This window comes from Lepidochelys olivacea (genome assembly GCF_965140295.1).
Source record: "Lepidochelys olivacea isolate rLepOli2 genome assembly, chromosome: 4".
Taxonomy (NCBI): Eukaryota; Metazoa; Chordata; order Testudines; family Cheloniidae; genus Lepidochelys; species Lepidochelys olivacea.
Window position 1 is genome coordinate 65903932 of NC_140414.1, and position 22118 is coordinate 65926049.

The 22118-nt window shown below is 39.2% G+C and overlaps 1 protein-coding gene across 13 annotated transcripts in view; it reads left to right on the top strand.

The window, feature by feature from the left end:
• The window catches only part of TRIM2 (tripartite motif containing 2), a 118935-nt gene that overhangs the window by 91108 nt on the left and 5709 nt on the right, over window positions 1-22118 (top strand). For 12 of the 13 annotated variants that reach the window (XM_084625531.1, XM_084625535.1, XM_084625529.1 and 9 more), the window contains 4 exons: window positions 6428-6531; window positions 7898-8065; window positions 18341-18521; window positions 20556-20626. In XM_084625531.1, coding sequence (XP_084481657.1) covers window positions 6428-6531; window positions 7898-8065; window positions 18341-18521; window positions 20556-20626 — 524 coding nt within the window. The remainder of the gene's footprint in view (window positions 1-6427; window positions 6532-7897; window positions 8066-18340; window positions 18522-20555; window positions 20627-22118) is intronic. The other variant, XM_084625530.1, reaches the window with a different exon arrangement.

Consider the following 22118-nt stretch of genomic DNA (forward strand, 5'->3'; position numbering starts at 1 on the left):
TTTTTTTTTTTTCATCTGGGCTGTGTCCACCAATGCAATTCCATTGGTGATAGCAACAACGGAGGGGTTAGAGTAGACATGTCTCAGGCATTTTTAACACAGTCATCTAGCCCTACTCACAGTAAGCTTAAAAAACAGACGTTTCCCACTGTTGCAGCTACACTAGTGGCAAACTGTGTCCTAACTTTCCTAGAGTACACAAGACACACAGGTCAGTGTTGAGGCCTAGCCTAACAGTGCAGCTACATAAGAGCAGCTGTGCAAGCTTTCATTTGAGATGTGCCAGTTCTAAGAATGAACAGGGGACCTCTGTTACCATGTCTGTCAATCTGACCTCCTTCATGAGCACTGGTTTCTCTGTCGCTCATGTGTGTTCGCTCACATGCACACAGAGCAAAGGCCAGATTCATTCAGTTTACCCAGGGAAGAATTTGGCCCATCCTTAAAATAATTCATTTTCTACAGTGTCAGATAAGTTTTTAAAGTAATATATTTTTAAAAATACTAAAATAGATGAAAATGATAATAACCTTGAAAATAATTAAGAGATCTGGATATATATTGATATTATTTCTACCTGTAGTTTCTGTTAGCACTGCAGCATATCTTGGTTCAAGTGAGCAGCTTGTACCATGAACCTGATATCGGGTTGGATTACAATTCATGGGACAGTCCCAATTTTTCACAGCCCTGTCTGTATACTGCAAGCCTCACTTATAAAACAAGTCCAAATGTATTTTGAAAGTTGAAGCACAGCTTCATTCTGTTATAACAGAAACAACATAATGTGATGTTTTTGTTTTGACTGCTTGAAAAAATAAATTTAGAACTTGAAGCTTTGTCTACTGACACTGGAGTTTTCACCCAATGGGATACATGGGTCACTTCCTCCCATTCTGTGGCGAATGCATATCTATTTATTTAACAGAATAGCTCTTCCAGATTAAAAAAATCTATGGAGAAGTAGTTGCCTTGCTGGCCACTGGACTATGTACTGTGTACTACATGTGCACAGTCCATTAGAGAGCTCCAAAAGCGCATAAGTACTGACTGAATGGTCTTGCAACCACAACTTCAATATCAGTGTGCACTTCGAATGCCCTTAATTAATGAGCATATGTGAAGTTTTACCTGCTATTTTGACCTACAGCCCCATTATTCTAAGATTTTCAAATTCCAGACTCATTTGAAAATTCTGAATTTTGGCTAGTTGTGACTGAAAAGAAGTTTTTCATGGTTTTTAATAAAACCATATATCCAATTCTTGAATTCATTGAGAGGGAAAAGGTTCATGTAAACCCTTCGACAATCCTGGGTTGAGTTTGCAGGTTTAGCAGCGTTCTGACTTTTGCAGCCAAAGGTTCATACAGCTCTATTGGAGAACCATAATGGAGCATGTGGATATTTGTTTACAACTAGGATTTGAGTTTTTTATACACAAGAAAACTCATCAAAATCTGGTAGGAGAGTGCTTTTGTGCTGGCCATTAATACAAATGTGGTATTGATTAACACTCTGTTGATGGGACGTGGCATATGAAATTTCTTTCTAATTTTCTATGCCCATGGATTAGCTTGCTTTAGAGACATGCACACATTTTTAGTGTTTTAAACACTACAGAGTCCAAAAGTGCTCAAAATATCAAAATATTATTGTAGCAAATATGTAATTCTATTGTAGATCCCTTACCAGGTAACACTAATGGGAAGTGGAACTTGCTACATTACAGCAATGAAAACCAGTGAGCATATTACTAGCATTGTAAAAATTCTTCCCTTAATTCTTAAAGCTAAATATTCAGTAAGATACATCTAGGTTTCAGGGTGCACAACAAACGTGCCCTTACAATTTCCAGAGGCAATATTAGGGAGCAAAAACTATTGGTCCCCTGAATGAGAGTGTGGCCTGGTTGTCGTCTTAAATATGAAATTTTCAACTTACCCAGATTGTGATTAGTTGCCTAATTGAATGTGTAAGTAAATGCTTTTGCATGTGTAAGTAAATGCTTTTGCATGTGTACTTAAATTTGATTTATTTAAAAACTCACATGCTTTGGTTTCCACCTTCTACTGAGGAACTTATTTGATCTTTTGATTCCTCACATATATTGAAAGCAATTGTGGGGCTTATTAATAATTTATGTGACTATGAAATGCTGAATGGGGCCAATAGAGAGAGTATTGTTTACCTAGATAATTGATGGTACAGACGCAGAATTTCAGAATGGAATGGATAAGGGTATACATTTGACAAATAATTAAACTTAATAGCTGTGAAAATCCAAAATTATTTGTTTATACTTTTAAAAGAGATCCTCTAGGATCTGTTTCTTCTTTATTCCTTCCCACAAACACCTGCCCGCAGTTCTTCACTGAACTGTCCCACCTTTTCTGGTCAAAGAGCACTGAGTGCAGCCTTTTCCTGAGATTGGGTGTCAAGGAACTCTCTCTCCCAACTCTCTCTTTAGGGCATACTTTATCATTCACTTTTTCATTCCCTCCTTTCTTGGCATTGATAAGACAGTGTATGCCTGCTACTGATTTTCCTTCTAAATTTTGAGGCAAATCTACAAAAAAAGGGATGTAGATGCACTTTATCTCAAGTGACTGCGTAGATAGGAGGGGTTTTCTGTGTGCAGCTCAGCACAAGCAAACATTTTTTCCATCAGTTTCTTGGAAATCTGATATTTTCAAAGAGTACACAACCCACTTGCAACTGGTGGTCCCAGGAGATTCATGGGTTTCACTTACAGCAAGCCTTTAGCTTCCCAACAAGCCAACCTGCATTTTTATTGTTCAGACTCCAGTCCTAGCCAAGTTAAAGACTGGCAGTGGAAGGTGGAGAAGGAATGGATTTGAATGTGTAGAGGCACACTGTGCAGTGCATAAAAAGTGGTGTTCACGTAGGATGTGAAGGCTGTTCAGACTGACATGTCTGGATTTTTTGTGCCTGTCAGGCTGATCTTGATTCATTACTATGCAATGACAATGTGCTTGGCACTGTACAAAACAAAGGAAAATGCACTTCCCTTCCCAGGAGTTTATAATTTTAAACATTAAAAACAGAGTGCATCCATGTGACTATCCCCTCAGCTAGCATAAGTAACCTAGCTCTACTGAAGCCAATGGAGCTAGGTTAGTTTACACCAGCTGAGGATCAGGCCTAAAATGCTGCGCATATATATATAGAACATGGATGAGTTACCGAGGGAAAATCACACACCATCAAGTTGTAGGATTTTTATAATCAAATTACTATATGGTTATGTCTCCAGTCCTCGATTGTTCTGAGTATATCTAAGTAAAAACAAACACAGAATAAGCAGTAAGAAATGGATTGATGCTTTTTATGTCAAACAAATATTTCTGGGCAGATGGAAGACTTAGTTAATTGGTAATGGGATTCACAAATTTTCATTGCTAGGTGAGTAGTTCAAATCCTTTCCAGAGTGGTAGGGACCAGAAATGTGTTGCTATTTGATGGTCTGTGATGTGTTTAGTCTCATTCAAGTTTCCAGTGAGAGGTGTCCACATATAACAAACAAAAATCATCCAGAAAGCCCTTCTAACAAAACTCTGTCTGAGTCTGGTGCATAAATGTCTACTGAATTTGCATTTTCAGAAGTTTTAAAAACATTAGATGCACCCTCAATATCCAATACATTGATGGAGGTTTTAAAATTTGCATAGAAGATTTGTGGGTGTTACACACATTCTTCTCCCCCTCCCCCCAGCATATCTCTGTAATATTAGGCATTTCTTACTCCAGTTACTCCTCTTACTTCTTACTCTTCTCCTAAACCAAACATTAGGAGAGGGTGTATGATAGCAAGACATGCATGAAGTTTGAGTAAATATCCTTTTGCAGATGGCTGTCCAAGTAAGAGGGTGGAAGTCTGGGCACAAATCTTCGCACATAGTTAGCCCTTTTGCTTCAACAATATGTACAGAGCCACCACATATGTAGGATCCAAAGGAAACGCTCAAAATTAGAGCTATGTGAAGAAAGGAAATTCCATTTTGTGGAGGGTTTCAATATTTTGAAATTTTGTTTAGGAACAAAACCTCCAAATTTTGAAATTCTACAAAAGGGAAAGCCCTGGATCCAGGACTCCAGGGCAATCTGCCTAGTTAGCTGTCCCAGCGTGTCTGATGCCGGAAGCTCTGGGGTCTCTGGTCCCCAGGAAGTCTTCATGGTGGGTGGCTGTCTCTTGGATTAGTGGACCCTGGAAGCCATCAGGAAACTAGGCAGATTTCGAACAGAAAGCTGCCTGGTAGGCAAGTTTCTAGATATGCCTGTTTTCCATCAGAACTTTGTCACAATCAAACAGTCTCCACAAACCAATCTGCAAATTCCCACAACAAATATTTTGTCAGAATTTGCCAGCCAGCTGTAATAGTAAGATACCGATCCTAAAAGTTGTTGTTCATTTTCCTGTTGAGTGTAAATTAGAAATAAAGTTAATGTTATTTAAGCACAATGAGTCCAGTGTGGATAGCATGAATGGTGTATAGCTGGCTGTTCTCATAACATTTACTTTCCCTTTCGAATGCCATAATTATAAAAAATGTGTATCATATTGAAAGAATGAAAGTGCCCAGTAGTTGGAAGAACAGACTGAGAGAAACAAAGGGATACAGTTTCAGTATGAAGAGCAGAGGAATTAAATGTTCTTGTTGACCAATAACTGGAACTGTGCACCCAGCATCCATGCTTCCCAACGGAAATTGTCATTGAAGGGAGGAGGAGTAGTGCCAAATGCATTGCTCTTGAATGTGCATCCCTAATGAGAGCCAAAGACAAAGTAGGGTTAATACATCGCTCCTATATCTAGAATCCTAGCCAGAACATTTTTAATTGCGTTGAGGGATATTTTGGGTTGACTAAAACAAAATACAATTTTTCAATGAAAACTATATATTGAAACATCTAAGTAGAAGGTCTATGTGGCCAATGAATGCTTGTAAAAATACTTGCCCAATGGAAATAGTATTACAGCCAGTTTTTAGTAAATTGCATAGAATCTTTTTGTTTGAAAAGAAGCTCATTCCTAAGAGTTACAGGTCACCTTGGTGCAAGTTTGGGCCATTCTTGCATGTTTGTACGAGGTGGGGTGAGGACACAGAGAATCCTTCACTCCCACATAGGTACCCCAAGAATCCTGTGGCCTTGGATAAGTCATGTAGGATCAACATTTTCAAAAGTGTTCACTAATTTTGAATGGACCCGTAAGTGTCTCAAAGAGGATACCTAAAATTAGTGAACATTTCTGAAAATATAGTTTTAACTTCTCAGTTTCCCTGGTAAAATCGGAGTAGTACCTAATTACATCACAGCAATATTGTGAGAATTCATTAGTTGATTTGACAAGGCACTTGTAAGGTGGTGGTGGTACATGTATTGGTGGTACATGTATTGCTCTATCTCAGTTGTTGTTATTTAATATTTATAGTACAGTAGCTTTCAGAGACCCCAATCAGAATTAGGTCCCTGTTGTGATAGATGCAAAACAAATCCTTAAGAAAACACAGTCCCTGCCTCAAAGATTTTACCATCTAAATAAGGCCTGGAAAACCTTATATAAACTGGAAATTATATGTACAGATGACTGGCAAGCTTCCCGTTTTGAAATGGCTGGAAAGGTCTCTCACAAATACACTCTCAGATATGGTCTAACTAAACCTCTAATTTCACTGGTCCAGACTGTATAGGCCCATATTTTACACTCCTCCATCTGTCCAGGTTCTTATTTTAATACCCATCGCTATCGTATGTCTGAGCTAACATGAAGCCTAATAGCCACCATTCTTTTGAGAAGCATTTTCCTGTTGTCACAGAAAGATGTAAAGTATGAAGGTACCATGATTTCTGAAAGGGAAAAGGGATTACTACTTGAAGGGGTTAAAATGGCAGTCAGACTGAGGCCTGGGCTACACTGGAGGTGGAGTGGGTGTTCGAACTAACATACACAACTTCCGCTACGCTAGTGGTGTAGCTGAAGTCGAAGTATCTTAGTTCGAGTTACCTGGCCATCCTCATGGCGGCAAGTCGACCGCAGCAGCTCCCCCGTCGACTCCGCTTACTCCTCCTGCCAAGGTGGAGTACAGGTGTCAATTTGGGGATTGAGTTATCATGTATAGACGAGACACGATAAATCAATCCCCGATAGATTCATCACTACCCGCCGAGCTGGCGGGTAGTGAAGACTTACCCTGAGGAATAAGAGGACAATGCCTCTGTCGTTTACTGAGATTTGTTGCTTTCAGATACATGTTCCTTTTGACTGGTGATGGTAACAGGAATATTTCACATTAGAAATCTAGAGTATAAGGACAAAATGAAACCTAATTTAAGTGTTGGAATTGAAAGCCCTAACTGATTTGATATGTGTAACCTGATTTGATATGTGCTTTATATCCAATTTTAGGTACCAAAGGAAGAAACAAAGGAGAATTTACAAATCTTCAGGGGGTAGCTGCATCTACAAATGGAAAAATATTAATTGCAGACAGTAACAACCAGTGTGTACAGGTATTACAACTCTTTTAATATCAGTATTTTACTGTATTAAAGATACCTTTTGTAAGGTACAAGCATGGCTAGAAAATATAGAGAAGCCTGCCCTGCTCAGCATTCAGGATCACGCTGATATTTTTTTTGAAATATAGTAGCTGTTTCAGATTCATATCAGATCTGCTACAGCATGTGCTAGAATTGCTTCCCTTTTTATTATCTTTGAATATAAAGACGAGATTGATCAGCAGTCATATTAGAAAAATATTGACTTTGCATTACAAGTTTTATTACTTCAATCAGTGTTCCCAAATAAAATCCAGAATACAGTGCCCAAACTTTCTGTTGCGTAATCTGATTTTTTGAGGAAAAACAAAAAGCAACGTAGGTTTCATTTTCAAATACCTTTTAGTTTCACATCAGTCTGTTTTAATTTACTCTTCTCTCTGATATTATCATCCAAACGTTGATTTCTATAGCGGCAGCCCCAATAACCACAGTATCCTGGTTTTAGGTGTTCAGATTCAATTTCCTGTGTGAAGATCAAGCTGGGTGGATGGGTTTTTCCCTCCCTTCTATCAGTATCATCTTCACCATTAAGGATTTATCAGCTCCATTCTGACTGCATGTATGGTTGGAGATTAACGTGATAGTTTCCTCTTCCCTCAGAATATTGGATTCGCAGAGTCAACTGCAGTATAAACTTGTTTTTATTAATAAACTAAACACGTTTTCAAAGAGACATGGCATCAAATTTTCATTAGTAGCTTCTAAACATGCTCTTACATGAAATACAAGTGCAAAATTGTATTTGCAGCCACAGATGAAATTTCAATATCTAATTACCTGTCATGAAGACACAGCCAGTGGGCTAAACTCTGAAAGGTGATAAGTACCTTAGCACCTCTCAGGATATCACCCAATATTTACCCCTAACTCAGGTAATTAAATGTTGAAATTCTATTCTACATTCTATCCTCCCTCATCTCTTTCACAGACTTCTTGTGGAACCTTGGTTAAGTGTGTCTGTGCCTCACTTTTTTCATTTATAAAATGGGAATCACAACACTTCCTTACCTCAGGGAGATGATGTGAAGATTAATTCACTAATGTCTGTAAAGCATTTTGAGATTATTGCAAGAATGGTGCTATGTAAGTGCAAAGTAGTTGTTTGCAATAAAGTTAGGGTCCGGGTTGAGGCCTAAATTGGTTTCAAATATGTGCAGTAACATTGTTTCATTATTACAGTCAGAAAAGGGACTGTAACAATTAATATTTCCAGTCCTTTAATTATTTTTCTTTTTGCCAAAGACCATGTGATGAGACATTAATTACTGTGATTCATGTAGAATTACTTTTAAAAGTAAATATTTTTAAATCACAGATATTTTCCAATGATGGCCAGTTCAAAAGTCGTTTTGGTATACGAGGAAGGTCTCCTGGCCAGTTGCAGAGGCCCACAGGAGTGGCTGTGCATCCTAGTGGTGACATCATTATTGCAGACTATGATAACAAATGGGTTAGCATATTTTCATCAGATGGAAAATTTAAGGTAAGGCTATAATATGAAGCTGTGAATGTTTAACAAGAGAATACATTAATGTCTCTTTCGTTTCGAGAAAGAGAACTGGAGATGTGAAACAGGTTAATAAATATATTCTTTTCTTGTGGAAAGCCATGATGCACCTAAAACCAAGTTTAATAAGAAACAGGAAAATGTCAAAACTGAGATACCAAAAGTATATGAATTAATATTTTTAATAATATTTTATCGGCTAGGTGCTCGGGTGCCGCACTACAACTTAGAATTGCGTAACACCCAACAATAATACAGAGTGCCAAACTCCAAACAGTTCCACAGACATATCATTAAATAGTCTTCAGCACTTTAAGACTAGGTGGGAAGATTAACAGATCCTCCAGTGGTAGCCTATTTCATATCCTGGAGGCCATGACTTAACATGAGTTGAGACCTTCAAATGGCAGTTAGAGAAAGAATACAGTGTGTTAGAAGGATACCAAATTGATAATTGGTTCCTCAGAAAGGTGCGTCCTACTCTGTTTACTACATGCATGTCAGCAAAGCACGTTTGTAATTCACCCATTGTCCTACTGGCAACCCATGCAAAGACAGCAAGGCAGGTGTATTATATTCACAAAAGATCACCCGAGTGATGTATTATGGGCTGCCATGTTGTGTGCTGGTTGACTTGCAGGCATCCCAGAGTAGAGAGAATTACATTATTCGAGTAGCAATAAAATAGGACCTAGCAAGATCTCCACTAGAGAGAAGGACAAATTATATAAGCTTTATGAACTTGCTAGAAACACATCTATATTATCCCTTGTCCCATGGTTCTTTGTGGTCAGTATGGTCACGAAGAACCTCTAGTTCTTGACAGATTTTACCAGTGCCAGCTGTGTGCTGCCCACACACGGCAGAACAAACTAGGCCTTAAAGTTTGATGTGACCAAGAAAATCTCTTTTGGATCATGTACTTAGTTGCTTAAGAAAAACTATTTCTGCCCATGATTTTTTCTCTTTGTTCTCGGTGAAATGAAGTTTACAGTAATGTACTGATTTTGTATGTGAGTGCATGCTGTTAGTCTTTAATGGTCAGCACATGGAAAGGATAAGGACCTCCTATTAGTGTTAGACAGAGGTGTTCTTTACTTCAAGCAAAAGAGGCTGTGTTCTTGTCCCACTTTCCTGAGAGTGTTATGTGAGGCCTGATTCTGCAATCATTACTCACGTTAAGTAGTTCTTTACTCATGTGAGTAGGCTCCCACTAAACTTCAACTTGGCCAGGATAGAACATGTTAAATGCAGCGTGCCTTGTCTACATTCGATTTCTAATACACATTAGTTAGCCTGTATTAGCTAATGTGCTAAATCAGACCCTGAGCCCTAGTTTAGACAAAGCCCTGTTGATTTCAGAAGAGCTATTTAAGAACTAAGGTTACTACTCATCAAGGGTAAGGGTGGCAGAATTTGACCCACAGTAAATCATAGACACTGTTGTCTGTAGACTATACTTATTACAATAGGTGTTTAAATGCAGCACAGAAACATAACAGACATAGGAAAAATAAAAGGCAAAAAAAACGGTTAGGTTTGAGATATCCATCCCAGAGGTAATTTTATTGCTGTACCTGCTGTTCATATAGGTTATTATGCTCTTAAAAGAAACAGAATAAAAAGTCAGCTAACACTTTAAAAACAAGGGACTGTTTCCTGGAGGAATTAGAAACAGGCATCTTTGTTGACCATTGACGTTCAGCTTAGCAGGCATTGTACTCAGGGTAAGGTAAAATTGAAGAGAATTAAAAGCAGTGTCCCTAAGTCTGAGACAGAGTCCGCAGGACTGAGTGAGATGGCAATATGCTCTTCAGTCACATAAAAGCCCTCATGAGAAACTACCAATATGCTTTCTCATTCCCAGAGTCTGGCTTTGGAGCATAATTTTCTAGTTGGCATTTTCTAGAAGTTAACCTAAAATCTCAAGCCCTGAGCTCCTGCAGGTGGCTATGAACTGGGAGGAAATGCCCTCCCTTTGACTGCTGTTTTACTAAATAACTCATTCTATAGCAGACAGTTATAATCTCTTCAATGACACCCCTCTTAGTAAATTATGCAGTCATATAGCCTTAGGGTGTATGCAGCTGAATTTCCTACCTGATCTACTTTTACCTGAAGATCGGTAATTAACCAATTGTTGATTTAAAAAAATTATAACAGATCTGTTAAAGAAACAGATATAGAATGTCTCAGGTGTGTGCATGAAACATGAGGTACTTCCCTTATAAATGTAACCCTTCTGCCCGTCAGAGTTGGCAGCAACAAGGGCCGGGTTCAATATCTAGGGGTTCCATTCCAATAACACAATGCAAACCGGCTCGAGCCCCCACCCAGTGACTTGGGACAAATATATACCACCCCCGCTGGGCGCCTCCAAGAGGCAATACTTCCCCTCTCGCAAGCACATAGTCTGAGTGTAGCAAAAGTCTTTTAATAACAGAGAGAAACAATGTGGCATTATGTTGGGGAAACATCACCAACAGGATTCATAACACAACCCATGAGCAAAAAAAAAACCCACCCTAGGCAAATTGGGGCATGCCCTTTTCCCTTTGGTTCTTGAGTCCAGCAACCCCAAATCACCCAAAGTCCCAAAAGTCCAATGCCCCAAAAGTCTCTGTCCCTGGTCAGGGCAGCCCCAGAGTTCGAAAGTTTATCTGCGGAGCTTTACCTCCCAACCGGGGTGGAAATGGGACGGAGGTAAGAGGCACCTTACGTGATCTGAAGCTGACCGCCCCATAGCTCCATAGCGGCGCTCCACTCCGCCAGCCGCCCCACGAACTCCTTCACTCAGCTCCACGGCCCACAAGCAGCTCCTGCCATCCACACACTGCTCCGCATCGAACTGCTTCACCAGCCGTCCCGCAAACTGCTCCACAATATATCTTCAGGCTCCCCCACTACTTAACACAACACTCAGTGATTTCAGCTCTTAAGTGAATTCAGCTTATAGTAGGGGAGCCCCAGTGCTGGTGCACTGTCAGCCCAAAGTGAGCTCAGCAGCCTATAACTAGACTTCTAATGAAATCAAAATTAGCTCTGATATTCCACAGTGGAGAGAGGAGGAAGTGCAATCAGCATGTAAGGCCCTCAAAAAGGGGCCCATGCCACCAAGTATTAATACTTGTCCCCAGCCTCTCTCCGTTCACACAGTTTTGGAACCCATGACCCTTGCCTAGCGAGTGCTACTTAGTTGATGGTGAATCCCTCCAGCATAACAAAAGGCCACGTACAGTTCCAAGCACAGTTCCCATAATCAGGGTAATAACAATTTATTCTTCCTGCCCCAATAACAGAGACACTGGGGATCCCACAGCAGCCAAAGTGACCATTTGGGCAGCTATGATCTCATTCTAGGCGTGGTGGGTGTGCCTATGCAAATGAGATCGGCCCCTGAAGTTCTTTTCCACAACTTGCCACACCTCACCACCAGATGTCAGGGTGGAGCTCATCCTGACACTGCTTACATAAAGGTAAAATAGGTTCCAAAATGTTCAGATACTCAGGGGAGCTGGTTCTCGTCTCTAACTTGGGCAAATTACTCCATTGAAGTCACTGAATGAACTGAAGACAGACTGCTGTAAAACAGGTGCAACTGGGATCAGATTCAAACCTTTGGAGTAATTGAAACAATGTATAAATAATTAAAATCTTTCATGTAAACTGGCTTGGATTGGAGGAAGATGCTGGAGTGCCATTTTCTTTAGTTCCCCTAGATTGACCATAAATTAAGCAAACTGGATGGTTGTCCTGGGAACCAGTATCCCATGCAGCATTCCCTGCTAACACAGAGACAAGTACTCAAAATGTTAATATTAAGGACACTAGTACAAGTCAATAAATCAGACTTTATGGTGCTAGTAGTTAGAATGATTAAATGGGAGAGGAAAACGTAATTACAATATAAAACACTTTTTATATGTAAACGCAATGGACTGTGTTTATGAGAGAAGTTCAAGACTACTACATAAGCATTCTGTATATAGTGGGCAGGCTTGGTCTTGTAGTTGAAACACAGAACAGGGATTTAGAAGATCTGGGTTATATTCCTAGCTCTGCTAGACTTGCTATGGAATTTGAACAAATTGCTTCATCTCTTGTCTCTGTTTCCCATCTGTAAAATGGGAACAATAATACTTTCCTCCTTCACAGGGGTTTTGTGAGGTTAAAGTCAGCAATGTTTGCCAAGCACTTTGAGACTGTAGATAAACATACAAAGTATTAATGGTGACTCTGATTGAAGAAGGGCATGAAATACTGGGCAGCTTATCTGATGCAAGAAGTCTGCTAGTTGTTGGGCTGAACCATTGACGGTTATGTCAGAGTTTTATTCTGATCTTATTCTAATGTCATTTTTATCACCCTTCTTCTTTTTTTCCTCATTCCAGTCACTCCTCCCTTTGCATCATTTTAACAGCAATGAGAGCCAGTAAGCAAATTTCTTTGGAGTTGTGGCCAAGCATCTCCATAATTACAGGACTTGGCTGGTTTATTGTAGCTGACTCCCATGCAAAGGAGAAAAGTTTCACTTTCCTGATGCTTTGTCTCCACTAGCTATAGGGACAGACTCTGAAGTTTTCTCAAGGGTGTGAAACTTGAATATCGCATAACGCGGAACTTAGCAAAATACTACTGTAACACAACAAACCCTGAATTTCTTATAGTGGGAGATGGTGCAGCCTAGTGGATAGAGGGCTGGGTTAGGACTTCAGAAACTTCAGTTCTGTTCCCTGCTCTGTCACTGGGTAATCTTGGGTAAGTCACTTTGCTCCCATGTGCCTCAGTTTCCCCTCTGTAAGTGGGGGTAATGACATTTATGCCCTTTTGTAAAGTGCTTTGAAACCTATTGATGAAAAGCATAAAAAGAGCTAGGTACTATTTCAGACAGAGGAAATACATGCGGATGTGGTATGATTGGTATTAGCATGGCCATATGATTCAAAAACAGTGAAGCAACATGGGATTATCTGCATTACTCACAAACAAGTGGCAGTGAAGCCTTTATATTGCACCAGCATTTACATGGGTAACCATACAGTAAATATTTGCGAGTTTTTAGAAATGTTGATTAATACTGCTTTTTTATTTCTCTGCTCTAGAGCCAGCCTTTCGATGTGCCACAAGTCCAACTGTAAAGGACTCATGCCATGTGAAGGAGAGGAAAAAACTGACAAATATTTTAGATACCTCTGAAGATTATAAAAAATAGCTTTTCTATGCATAGTAATGTCATGACTTAGAAGATCCCTTGATATCATACCCTAAGGCTAAAAGAGGGATTCCTGTCTCTCTGAGGAGATTTTTTTTCCCCCCCCTTCACTTCCAGCCCTGATGGGCCATATGGTATCAGTCCTTAAACCTGTCACTGGTCTAGGATGGTATATCGTCACCACGGGCCTCAGGATAGTATTTGAAGAGTGGGGTAGGATAGAAGGAAACATGTATCTGGCAGGGCTTTTATTTTTAAATAAGAAAAAGTGGAAGCCGTTTGAAATTACTAAGAGGTTTGGATAGTTAGAAATAATCCTGGGCAAGGGGGAGGGTAAAGAGAAGTGGTCAAACTGTGAGTGAGGTGCATGATACACACAGTTTGCTACATAGCCATCTCCCTGCTTTGTGTAACTGAAAAAAATAGTTATCAGACAAAAACAAAGCTGTACACGCATGCACCCACAAAGCTAAGTACTATGAATTAATTTCCATGTATTATGATCCTTTACAGCAACATGATCAGCAAAATTAAACCTTAAAAAAATAAAATCTAACAAATTGAACGCTGGTAGAAGTAAGTCTTTGAACTTTAGATATAAAGTAACTAATGGTTTCAGGCACACACACATCCCTTCGTAGAGCATTTTCCACCTAAGCAGGGTGAATGTACAACATATGAAATTTGGAATACCAGGAAAAAGGGAAAATCAATAACTTAAATTCATAATGGCATATATAATAAGGAACATAATGTGCTTGACAGAATCAATTTTAACACATAATTTGCGTGAAAGATTTAGATGAGCCCTTACACTTTTTCTTTCCTAGTGGCAGAAGTGAGCTGTAGCTCAAGAAAGCTTATGCTCAAATAAATTTGTTAGTCTCTAAGGTGCCACAGGTCCTCCTTTTCTTTTTGAGAAAACTCTGAGAATACTTTCAGTCTCATCATTAACAGAAGTGACGAGATTTCATAATGCTTAGTTTTAAATAATCAAGCCTGTAATCCTGAGAGACCTTCAAGAAGCGCAAACACACAAAAAGTATGTTGCTCCAGAATAATGTCACCAGTATATTTAGCACGAAACTGAAGATGGTATTTTTAATAGCAAGCACTACAAATCATAGCTGGATTTAACTTGTGTGTAGTCTGCAAATTTATTTTCAAAATCCTGACCCAAGACTAATTATTTTATTACTTCACTCATTGAGTGCCCATTAGTAAAGTACACTGGTTTTATTCATGTTATTTTATATGAAGTAATATGGGCAGGAAGACACTGTATTCATGAGATGAATCATTTTTCCATAGGTTTCAGAGTAGCAGCCGTGTTAGTCTGTATCCACAAAAAGAAAAGGAGTACTTGTGGCACCTTAGAGACTAACAAATTTATTTGGAAAGGAAGATGTCTGTCTGTATCTGTACGAGTTTTTTCATGAAGTTGATCGATTACCACTCCATACGGCTAAATTCAGTGCCTTGCATAATGACAGGTTTCAGAGTAGCAGCCGTGTTAGTCTGTATCTGTATTTTTCCATAGGAATCCTGAAAACGTTGCAGAGTGGGGATGGGGCGGAAACAGGCTATCTTGAATCTTACAGCAAATTTAAAAAAAGCAAGGTTTAATTAATTCAGAAAAGGAAATAGATCTACTGGTTTAGGTTTAGCTGATGCCTTTGCTTGTTTGTTACTCTGCAAACCCTAATACGTTTCACAGGTAGGATATGACTACATTCACTTTTTCCCACTGTTGCCAAAACAAACTTATTTTTAAAAATGTTCATTGAAATTATTTTCCGTACAATATCATTAGTCTTTTTTTCTAATAGAAATTTACAGTGGTATGATCTAAGAAAAAATATAATAGCATACAAATACAAGGCCATGTGTTCTTTGTGTGGTGGGAAAACCCACTAGAAATGAAAAAAGTATGCAGAGATGCTGCAGGGTTCACCTTATGGAGTTTTCTCCATATGCTCCCTTCAAGATAGAAGGGTTCAGGCAATCATATAGAGGTTGAGGCTCGCTGGGGAAATGTAGGTTCCATTATGTCAGCGTATAGGGCAGTTCAGGATGGTTCATAAGGGATTGCCCCTCTTCTGCATCTGTGCCCTAGCAACTCCACATGTATACACAAAGCCATGAAAAGTGGGCTTATTACTGTAGTCTTTACTTCACCTCAAACTACCATAAGGATGTCTGCTTCTAAATCCTCTGGTAGTCGAGGGAAACATGCTGTCTAAAAAAGCACCTTCTCCCTGCCTCTACCTTCTACCATCCTCATACATCTGCTCTCAGACCCACAGATCCCCAGCTGCTCCTGTGGGATCTAAGGAAGAGACCTTTGGGGGATTATGCTACAGAAGCACTATTTACCCCAATTTTTGCAGGTTATGTGTCTGTTCCATCCCATACCTGTCAACCTGAACATGGTAGAGCTGTGTGGAGAAATCAAAATCCTGAGTGAAACAGAATTTCTATTTTGAAATACGGTTTCATCCCTATTTGGAAAAAAACCTCAACATTTTGGAATTCTCATTGAAAGGGAATGGAGCCCTGCCTCTGGGGCAGTCTATTTGGCAGGGCTGCCCCAGACCTGTGGAAGCTGGAAGCCCTTGGTTCCCTAACTCTGAGGCAATCCACGTGGCAGACTGCTAAAGAGCCCAGCAGGCAAGCTGGAGGGAAACCAGGCAGTTTCCAGTGGAACTTAATCAACATGGAATTGTCATCACAAAATGTTTCAATTTCAATGAATTGGCAAATTCTGATGAAAAAAATCTTTCATCAGAATTTTTTTGACCAGTTGTAGTTGAAGGTTCCAAAATCTTGAGATTCTATGCAAATGAATCAATGCTCAAATTTGCATCTTTGATTAATACACATTGCCTTATTTACAAAAATGATAGATATCCTAATTGTCAGGCAGAAATTCTGATAAGGAGGAAGCATGGACCAAGCTTTAGAAACATGGGAGTTGCTGTGCTCCTGGGTGCTCCTGGCATTGCCCTGGGTTGATGCCCAGATGGCTCCTTGAGGCTCTGGCCTAGTTTCTCCTTGTCCTGGACTGGGTGAAGCACTGTGGTTAGGTTGCTGGATCCCCTGGGCCTGACTGCAGCGTTTTCTGAACTGAGTGAGTGGGTATGGCTGGGCTGTTGGCCCCTAGCTAGGTGTCCTTCTCTGACAGCTCTCTGCCACTTGCTCCCCGGTTGAAGGGAGGGGTTCTGACTGTGGTTGCTGTTTCCTGGCTATTGTTCGCAGGCCCTATGGCCAAGAAGAAATTATTAACATGTATTCTATGTCACTCTAGACATAGCTCTGAGTCTGTGGCCATGTGACTTGTGGGGACCATACTGTGTCTCTATGGTTACAGTCTATATTCTATTCTGTATAGGTTTGTATATGGTACTCATTATTGTAGCAGCTGAGCACCTTCCAGAAGTAAGCAATGCAATTAACATCTGTCACATGTTTGTCCTCCTGACTGGGGTCTCTTTGCTCCCAGAGGACATCTACAGTGGCCCTAACCATATAGATGGAGCCTAGAGTATTTCTGCAACTCTCCAAGTCAGGAGATGGCAAGATCAGTGCAGAAAGCAGCTACAAACCAGTTAGAACAGACGTGCTTCCTTCCATTGGCTAGTGTGGAGTGCAGCATGGAAAGCAGGGGGAAGAAGGGAAAGAGAAAGAAGGATAAAGAATCTAACCTGCTATCTCCTGTCAATCTCCCCATTATAACAAACTAAATAAGAACATATTCTTTAACCCTATTCCAGTGTTTTGATCACATTATTTCTTTTTATTTTGAGCACTCTATACCACTTTCTCAACACCTGCAGCCTGTGAGAGTTGATCTATATTGTCTGCACTGGAGGGGAAGCATCCTTCCAGTGTTGCAATATTATTTGCCTTGCAGTTTTTAGTTCTATTGGTAACTCTTTTGTTGTCACAAGACATATTTACTGTGTTTGAAATATTGTTCACTACACGTACGACAGGAACAGATTGTGTATGTAATTCAGTGTTTTCGTGACTTTTATTTGTAATTGTTCCACCAAGATCCCTGTCTCTTTTGCACACTTCATCTGTAACCCCACATTTCTAAGCTATGAGCAGTATAATGTCAGGGAGGCCCAGTACAGTATATTTGAAGCTAGATTGGGCTTTGGCTCCATCAGAATTCCTTCCCTGTGTTAACAGGCACTAAGAAAGACTGCAGCATGCTTCACACTCCATATCCCCAGCCAGCTCTGATGGCCTGGGGATCAAGTCCTGGCCCTGCCCTTCTCTATCCTTTCAGGTAACTGGACTTAGAGCAGGTGCCCAAAAGGTAGAGGTCCTTTGTACCTTCTTCCCACCCCTGCATCTGAACAAGGGTTGGCTAAAGTCTGGCCCACAATGTTTCCTCCCAGCTTTCACCCCTTTCCCCAACCCTGGGAGGTTGCTTGCTGCTTTTACTTACAGGCACACACACCCTCCCTACCTCCGGGGAGGGACAACAAGCTTGCAAACTCATGTGGGTCTGAGTAGGGAGCTCAGCCTCTGTTGAATCCTGGTCTGGAGCATCAGATGCTGGATCTGGAGCCCGAACTGTGCTTTGTTCAGAGTTACAGGCATTTCAGTGTTACGGACAACCTCCATTCCTGAGGTGTCTAACTCTCAGGTTCTACTGTATTTGCACTTGATATTAAGCTAAGTGTTTGGCTTCGTATGTGCTTGGCTTCTACAATTGCTGATGCAGTACAGCACACAAATAATTTAGTATATGCAAGGTTAACTTATGCCTTGAATGCTGATAGCTTTCCATCCTAGAAAGGGTCTATATTTCAGCAACTTTTCTTCTTAAAATGAAAAAAATGTAATGAAAATGTTTGTAATAAATCTTACGGCCACAGTTAATCTGTCTGGTAAATTTTAGAGGATTAAGTTTCGCTTGCCACACCATGTTCATAAAAAGATTATAAATTACAGGAGTTCCCTGAATTGTACTTGCTTACATATATCACACAAATTCATTCATTTTTCCTTCTTTTCTCTTGCAGGCAAAAATTGGATCAGGAAAACTTATGGGACCAAAAGGTGTTTCTGTGGATCGTAATGGGCACATCATTGTTGTGGACAACAAAGCATGTTGTGTATTTATCTTCCAGCCAAATGGAAAAATAGTAACCAGGTTTGGTAGCCGAGGAAATGGGGACAAGCAGTTTGCAGGTACACTTGACGGTAATATGTAAATCCCCTTTTCTTGCCTCTTCTGCTCACATTTGCATGATGTTTGAGCATGTTGAAGACGCTAGATATGAATTCTTTTTCCTTGTCATTTAAAAAATGGATGGGAAGAAAAGCCAAAGTGTGATCTTCAGCTTTCAGGAGCAGCACCAGGAAAAGGAAGGGTCTTTGTCTGAGACTTTTTTCTTAAACCTGGACGTTGTTCAGAAATTCATTGTGCTAATTTTCTTAGTTGGTGCTACATTCTAGGAACTTCGGTCATCTTAGTCTTTTTTTCAAAATGAAAATCCATCTTTGAAAGACAGCTCTGAAATATTACTTTTACACCTTGTTAGGTTCACATTTTAATATACTACTCTGCAGTTAGCTTAATCAGTCAGGAAGATTAAAACATTTGTTCTTCACCAATAATTGTAACCAGTTCTTATTAGCCTACTCTCTTTGCCTGGTTATGTTTCTGGCTAATGACCTGGGGAAGATAGATCATAATAGGCATTTGATGAATGCCTTGTAATGTCTGCACTCAACTGCTGATAATAACTAATGCTTGTACAGCACTTTACAATCATCAAAGAACCATGCAACTATTAACTAATCCTATGTAGATAAATGAGTAAATTTTTTCCCCTTCTTGACACCTTTGAAAATGGGCATAGAGACTTTAAGTGCAAATTTAGGCATGGACAATCATGTGAGAGGAAATGGCTACGTTAGGAAAATTGCTAGTTACATGTCTAATTGGCCATTTGCACATGCCATTATGTTTGCACATATAATTGTGAAAATTAGGCATGCACTTTTGTGTATACCTGACTTGACTTGTCTAGATCATTTTGCAGGTGTTCGGTCACTTTGGATAATGTCCCCAATGTTAGTCTGGAGCTCTGATAAGTGTGCAGAAAGGGAGGAATACTGCCTTAAATTGTACACTGTTATAATATTGTCAAAATTTACCTTTCTAGTAGAGTAAGTAGCTGAATGTGTTTTGGCTTTATTAGATTCCCTATTCTAATAGTGCTTTAGGGTACACTTAGAACTGTGCATATTATTCACTGGAATTTTGGCTCTAGCTCTGCTAAATATTAAGTGTTACTAAAAATTTCTGGATATGCTGTTTTCCTTTCTTTTTAAAACTTGTAGGTATGAATTCCTGAGTACAGCTGAACAAGTAATCTCTAACAATTTATTTAATCAATTTACATTCTCTTTCTGCTGGTGGAATACCCATAGCAGATCACAAGTTACTTGAATTCAGTCCTTATTTGAATTTATGCATTGTATATATTTTCACATTTACTTTATGAATTGATCACAAAACTGGAACTTTGTATTGTGTTGACTTGTTGTAATTACTTAAGTAGCATGGCACTAAGATCTTCTAGCCCAAATATTTGTGTATTTTGGATTTAACAAATTGGTTTCTGCCAAAACTTGCATGTGCAGTTTTGATATATGGAGCTGGGTGAAAAATGCATTTTTTTCCTGATGATGATCACATATTTAAGTGAATTTGCTTTACTTATGATAACATCAGTTTTGTGTTTGTTCTAAAACTTGATGACGCAAACGTTTGTGAAAAGCGAACACACAGTATGTGGGTGATTACATTTAAAAATGTGTATGAATATTTCAGAAACCTTGCTGCATTCTATCCCTGAACATTAGTGTCCTTACGTACCAGTGCTGGTTAATGAGTGATTGATTATTATACGGGGTTATAATCTGTGTGTAACTGGGAGGGCATTAGGCATTACTGATAGGTAACTATAACAGATGAGTGGATGGATGAGAGAACATATGCCAATTTTAAAAAAATGTACCATCTTACTTGGAAAATGGAATGAAAAGATTCTAAATTTTAAATTGTTGTTCCCTCCCACTTGACTAGTGATTGCTCTGAAGTCAGCCTTAATTTTTTAAAGAATGCAATGGATTTTTGTCATAACTTAAACCATTAAGTAAAAATCCTTACTTTTGAAGTTTAATTCTTCTTATTATTTTATTTATTTTCCCTCTTCTGTATTGCAGGTCCGCATTTTGCAGCTGTAAACAGCAACAATGAAATAATTGTTACAGATTTCCATAATCATTCTGTCAAGGTACTGTCAATTAATGCCATGTTGCTATTCTGGCAGTTCATATTATCTTTCCTCCTAAACTAAAAAAAAATTAAGCCCTGTTGTAATATAATTAAGTTGTTGGTCCAAGGTCTAATTCATAAAGTTGGATAAGAAAGAAGGGCTTCATTAAGGACTGGGAATCCAGAGATTTAACAAGTAATTTCTTAATGTAGGTACAGTTGATTTCTTGGATTGGGGTAATTTTTTATTTTTTTTCCAATGAAATACAAGTTGTAACTCAGATATTCAAAAAAAAAAAAATCGAATGTGTTTGTTGTTTTGCCCTCCTGTCAAATAGTGTCTTATATATTGTATTCTGTTTATTGTTTTGTGAAAGATTTTTTTCCCCTTCCTTTAGGTATTCTCAATATATGTTTCCCTCACTTCTGGATTAAAACTAGTATAACAAAGAATAGTAAAAGGAGACCACATGTTAAATGTATATCTACATTGTCATAGATACATAGGTTTTAAAACTGGAGGGACTATTTGTGCCCATCTTATCTTAGCCCCTGCATAACACAAACCATAGAATTTCACTCAGTAATTCCTGCATTGAGCAGGATTGGTCACTGGGTTGGTGATGTCTTTTGCAGCCCTAAGAAGAGTCCTGCTTCATGACTGGTTGAAAAGTCCTATGACAAGTCATTATGTTTCTGTTGCCTCAGGTTAGTAATATTATAGGGCAGGAACGATGGTTACCATTCAGGTAGCATATCAGATAGGTGTATGCTGGTGGGAGGCCACTGAGTTTGGAAGAAGTTATTACTCGCCTGCATAATTTTTTTTTTTCTGGACTTAAAGCTTCCTCTCCCATTTGGAATGCTACTTTTTCCCTTCTCTTCCGCAAAAAACATAAACCAAACACACCCCACCACTCCCACACACCCAAAAAGAATGCTGCTATGATTCAAGAAATTCGTAGAGGTGTGCAATTAAATATATTGGTTGAAATCTTGACTCCAGCGAAGTCAATGGAAGTTTTGACATTGACTTTTAATGCGGCTGGGATTTCACTTCCTGTTCTGCTGAATATCAAGATTTAGTTGTCTTGATCAATATTCACATTGTAGAGCTACAAATCTTAACATTTACTTCCAAAAATGTTACTGATTATTGTCACATGAATAATAAAATGTACTGTAATTTACTATCTTTAACCTGGTACTAAATCTCTAGCTTTTGAATTGTGACCTTTCATACGGTTTTTTTGGAATTTGAGAGGCAATAGCAACTCATGTGGTTTGGATTACAACAGAAAAAGCAAGAGCACTGCAGGAGCCATAAAGCAGATTAGTTACATGGCTCAGCAGCAGGAGGGCTCTGATTTGATGAATTATACCTTCACCAGCATGGTTTACTGCAGTAATAGGAGTGATTGCAGAGACCTTCAGAAACTAAGGGCAGTTTACAAGACACGCAAGCCAGTCAAAAGAGAAGTAAGAAAATATGGCATCTAATTCATTAAATA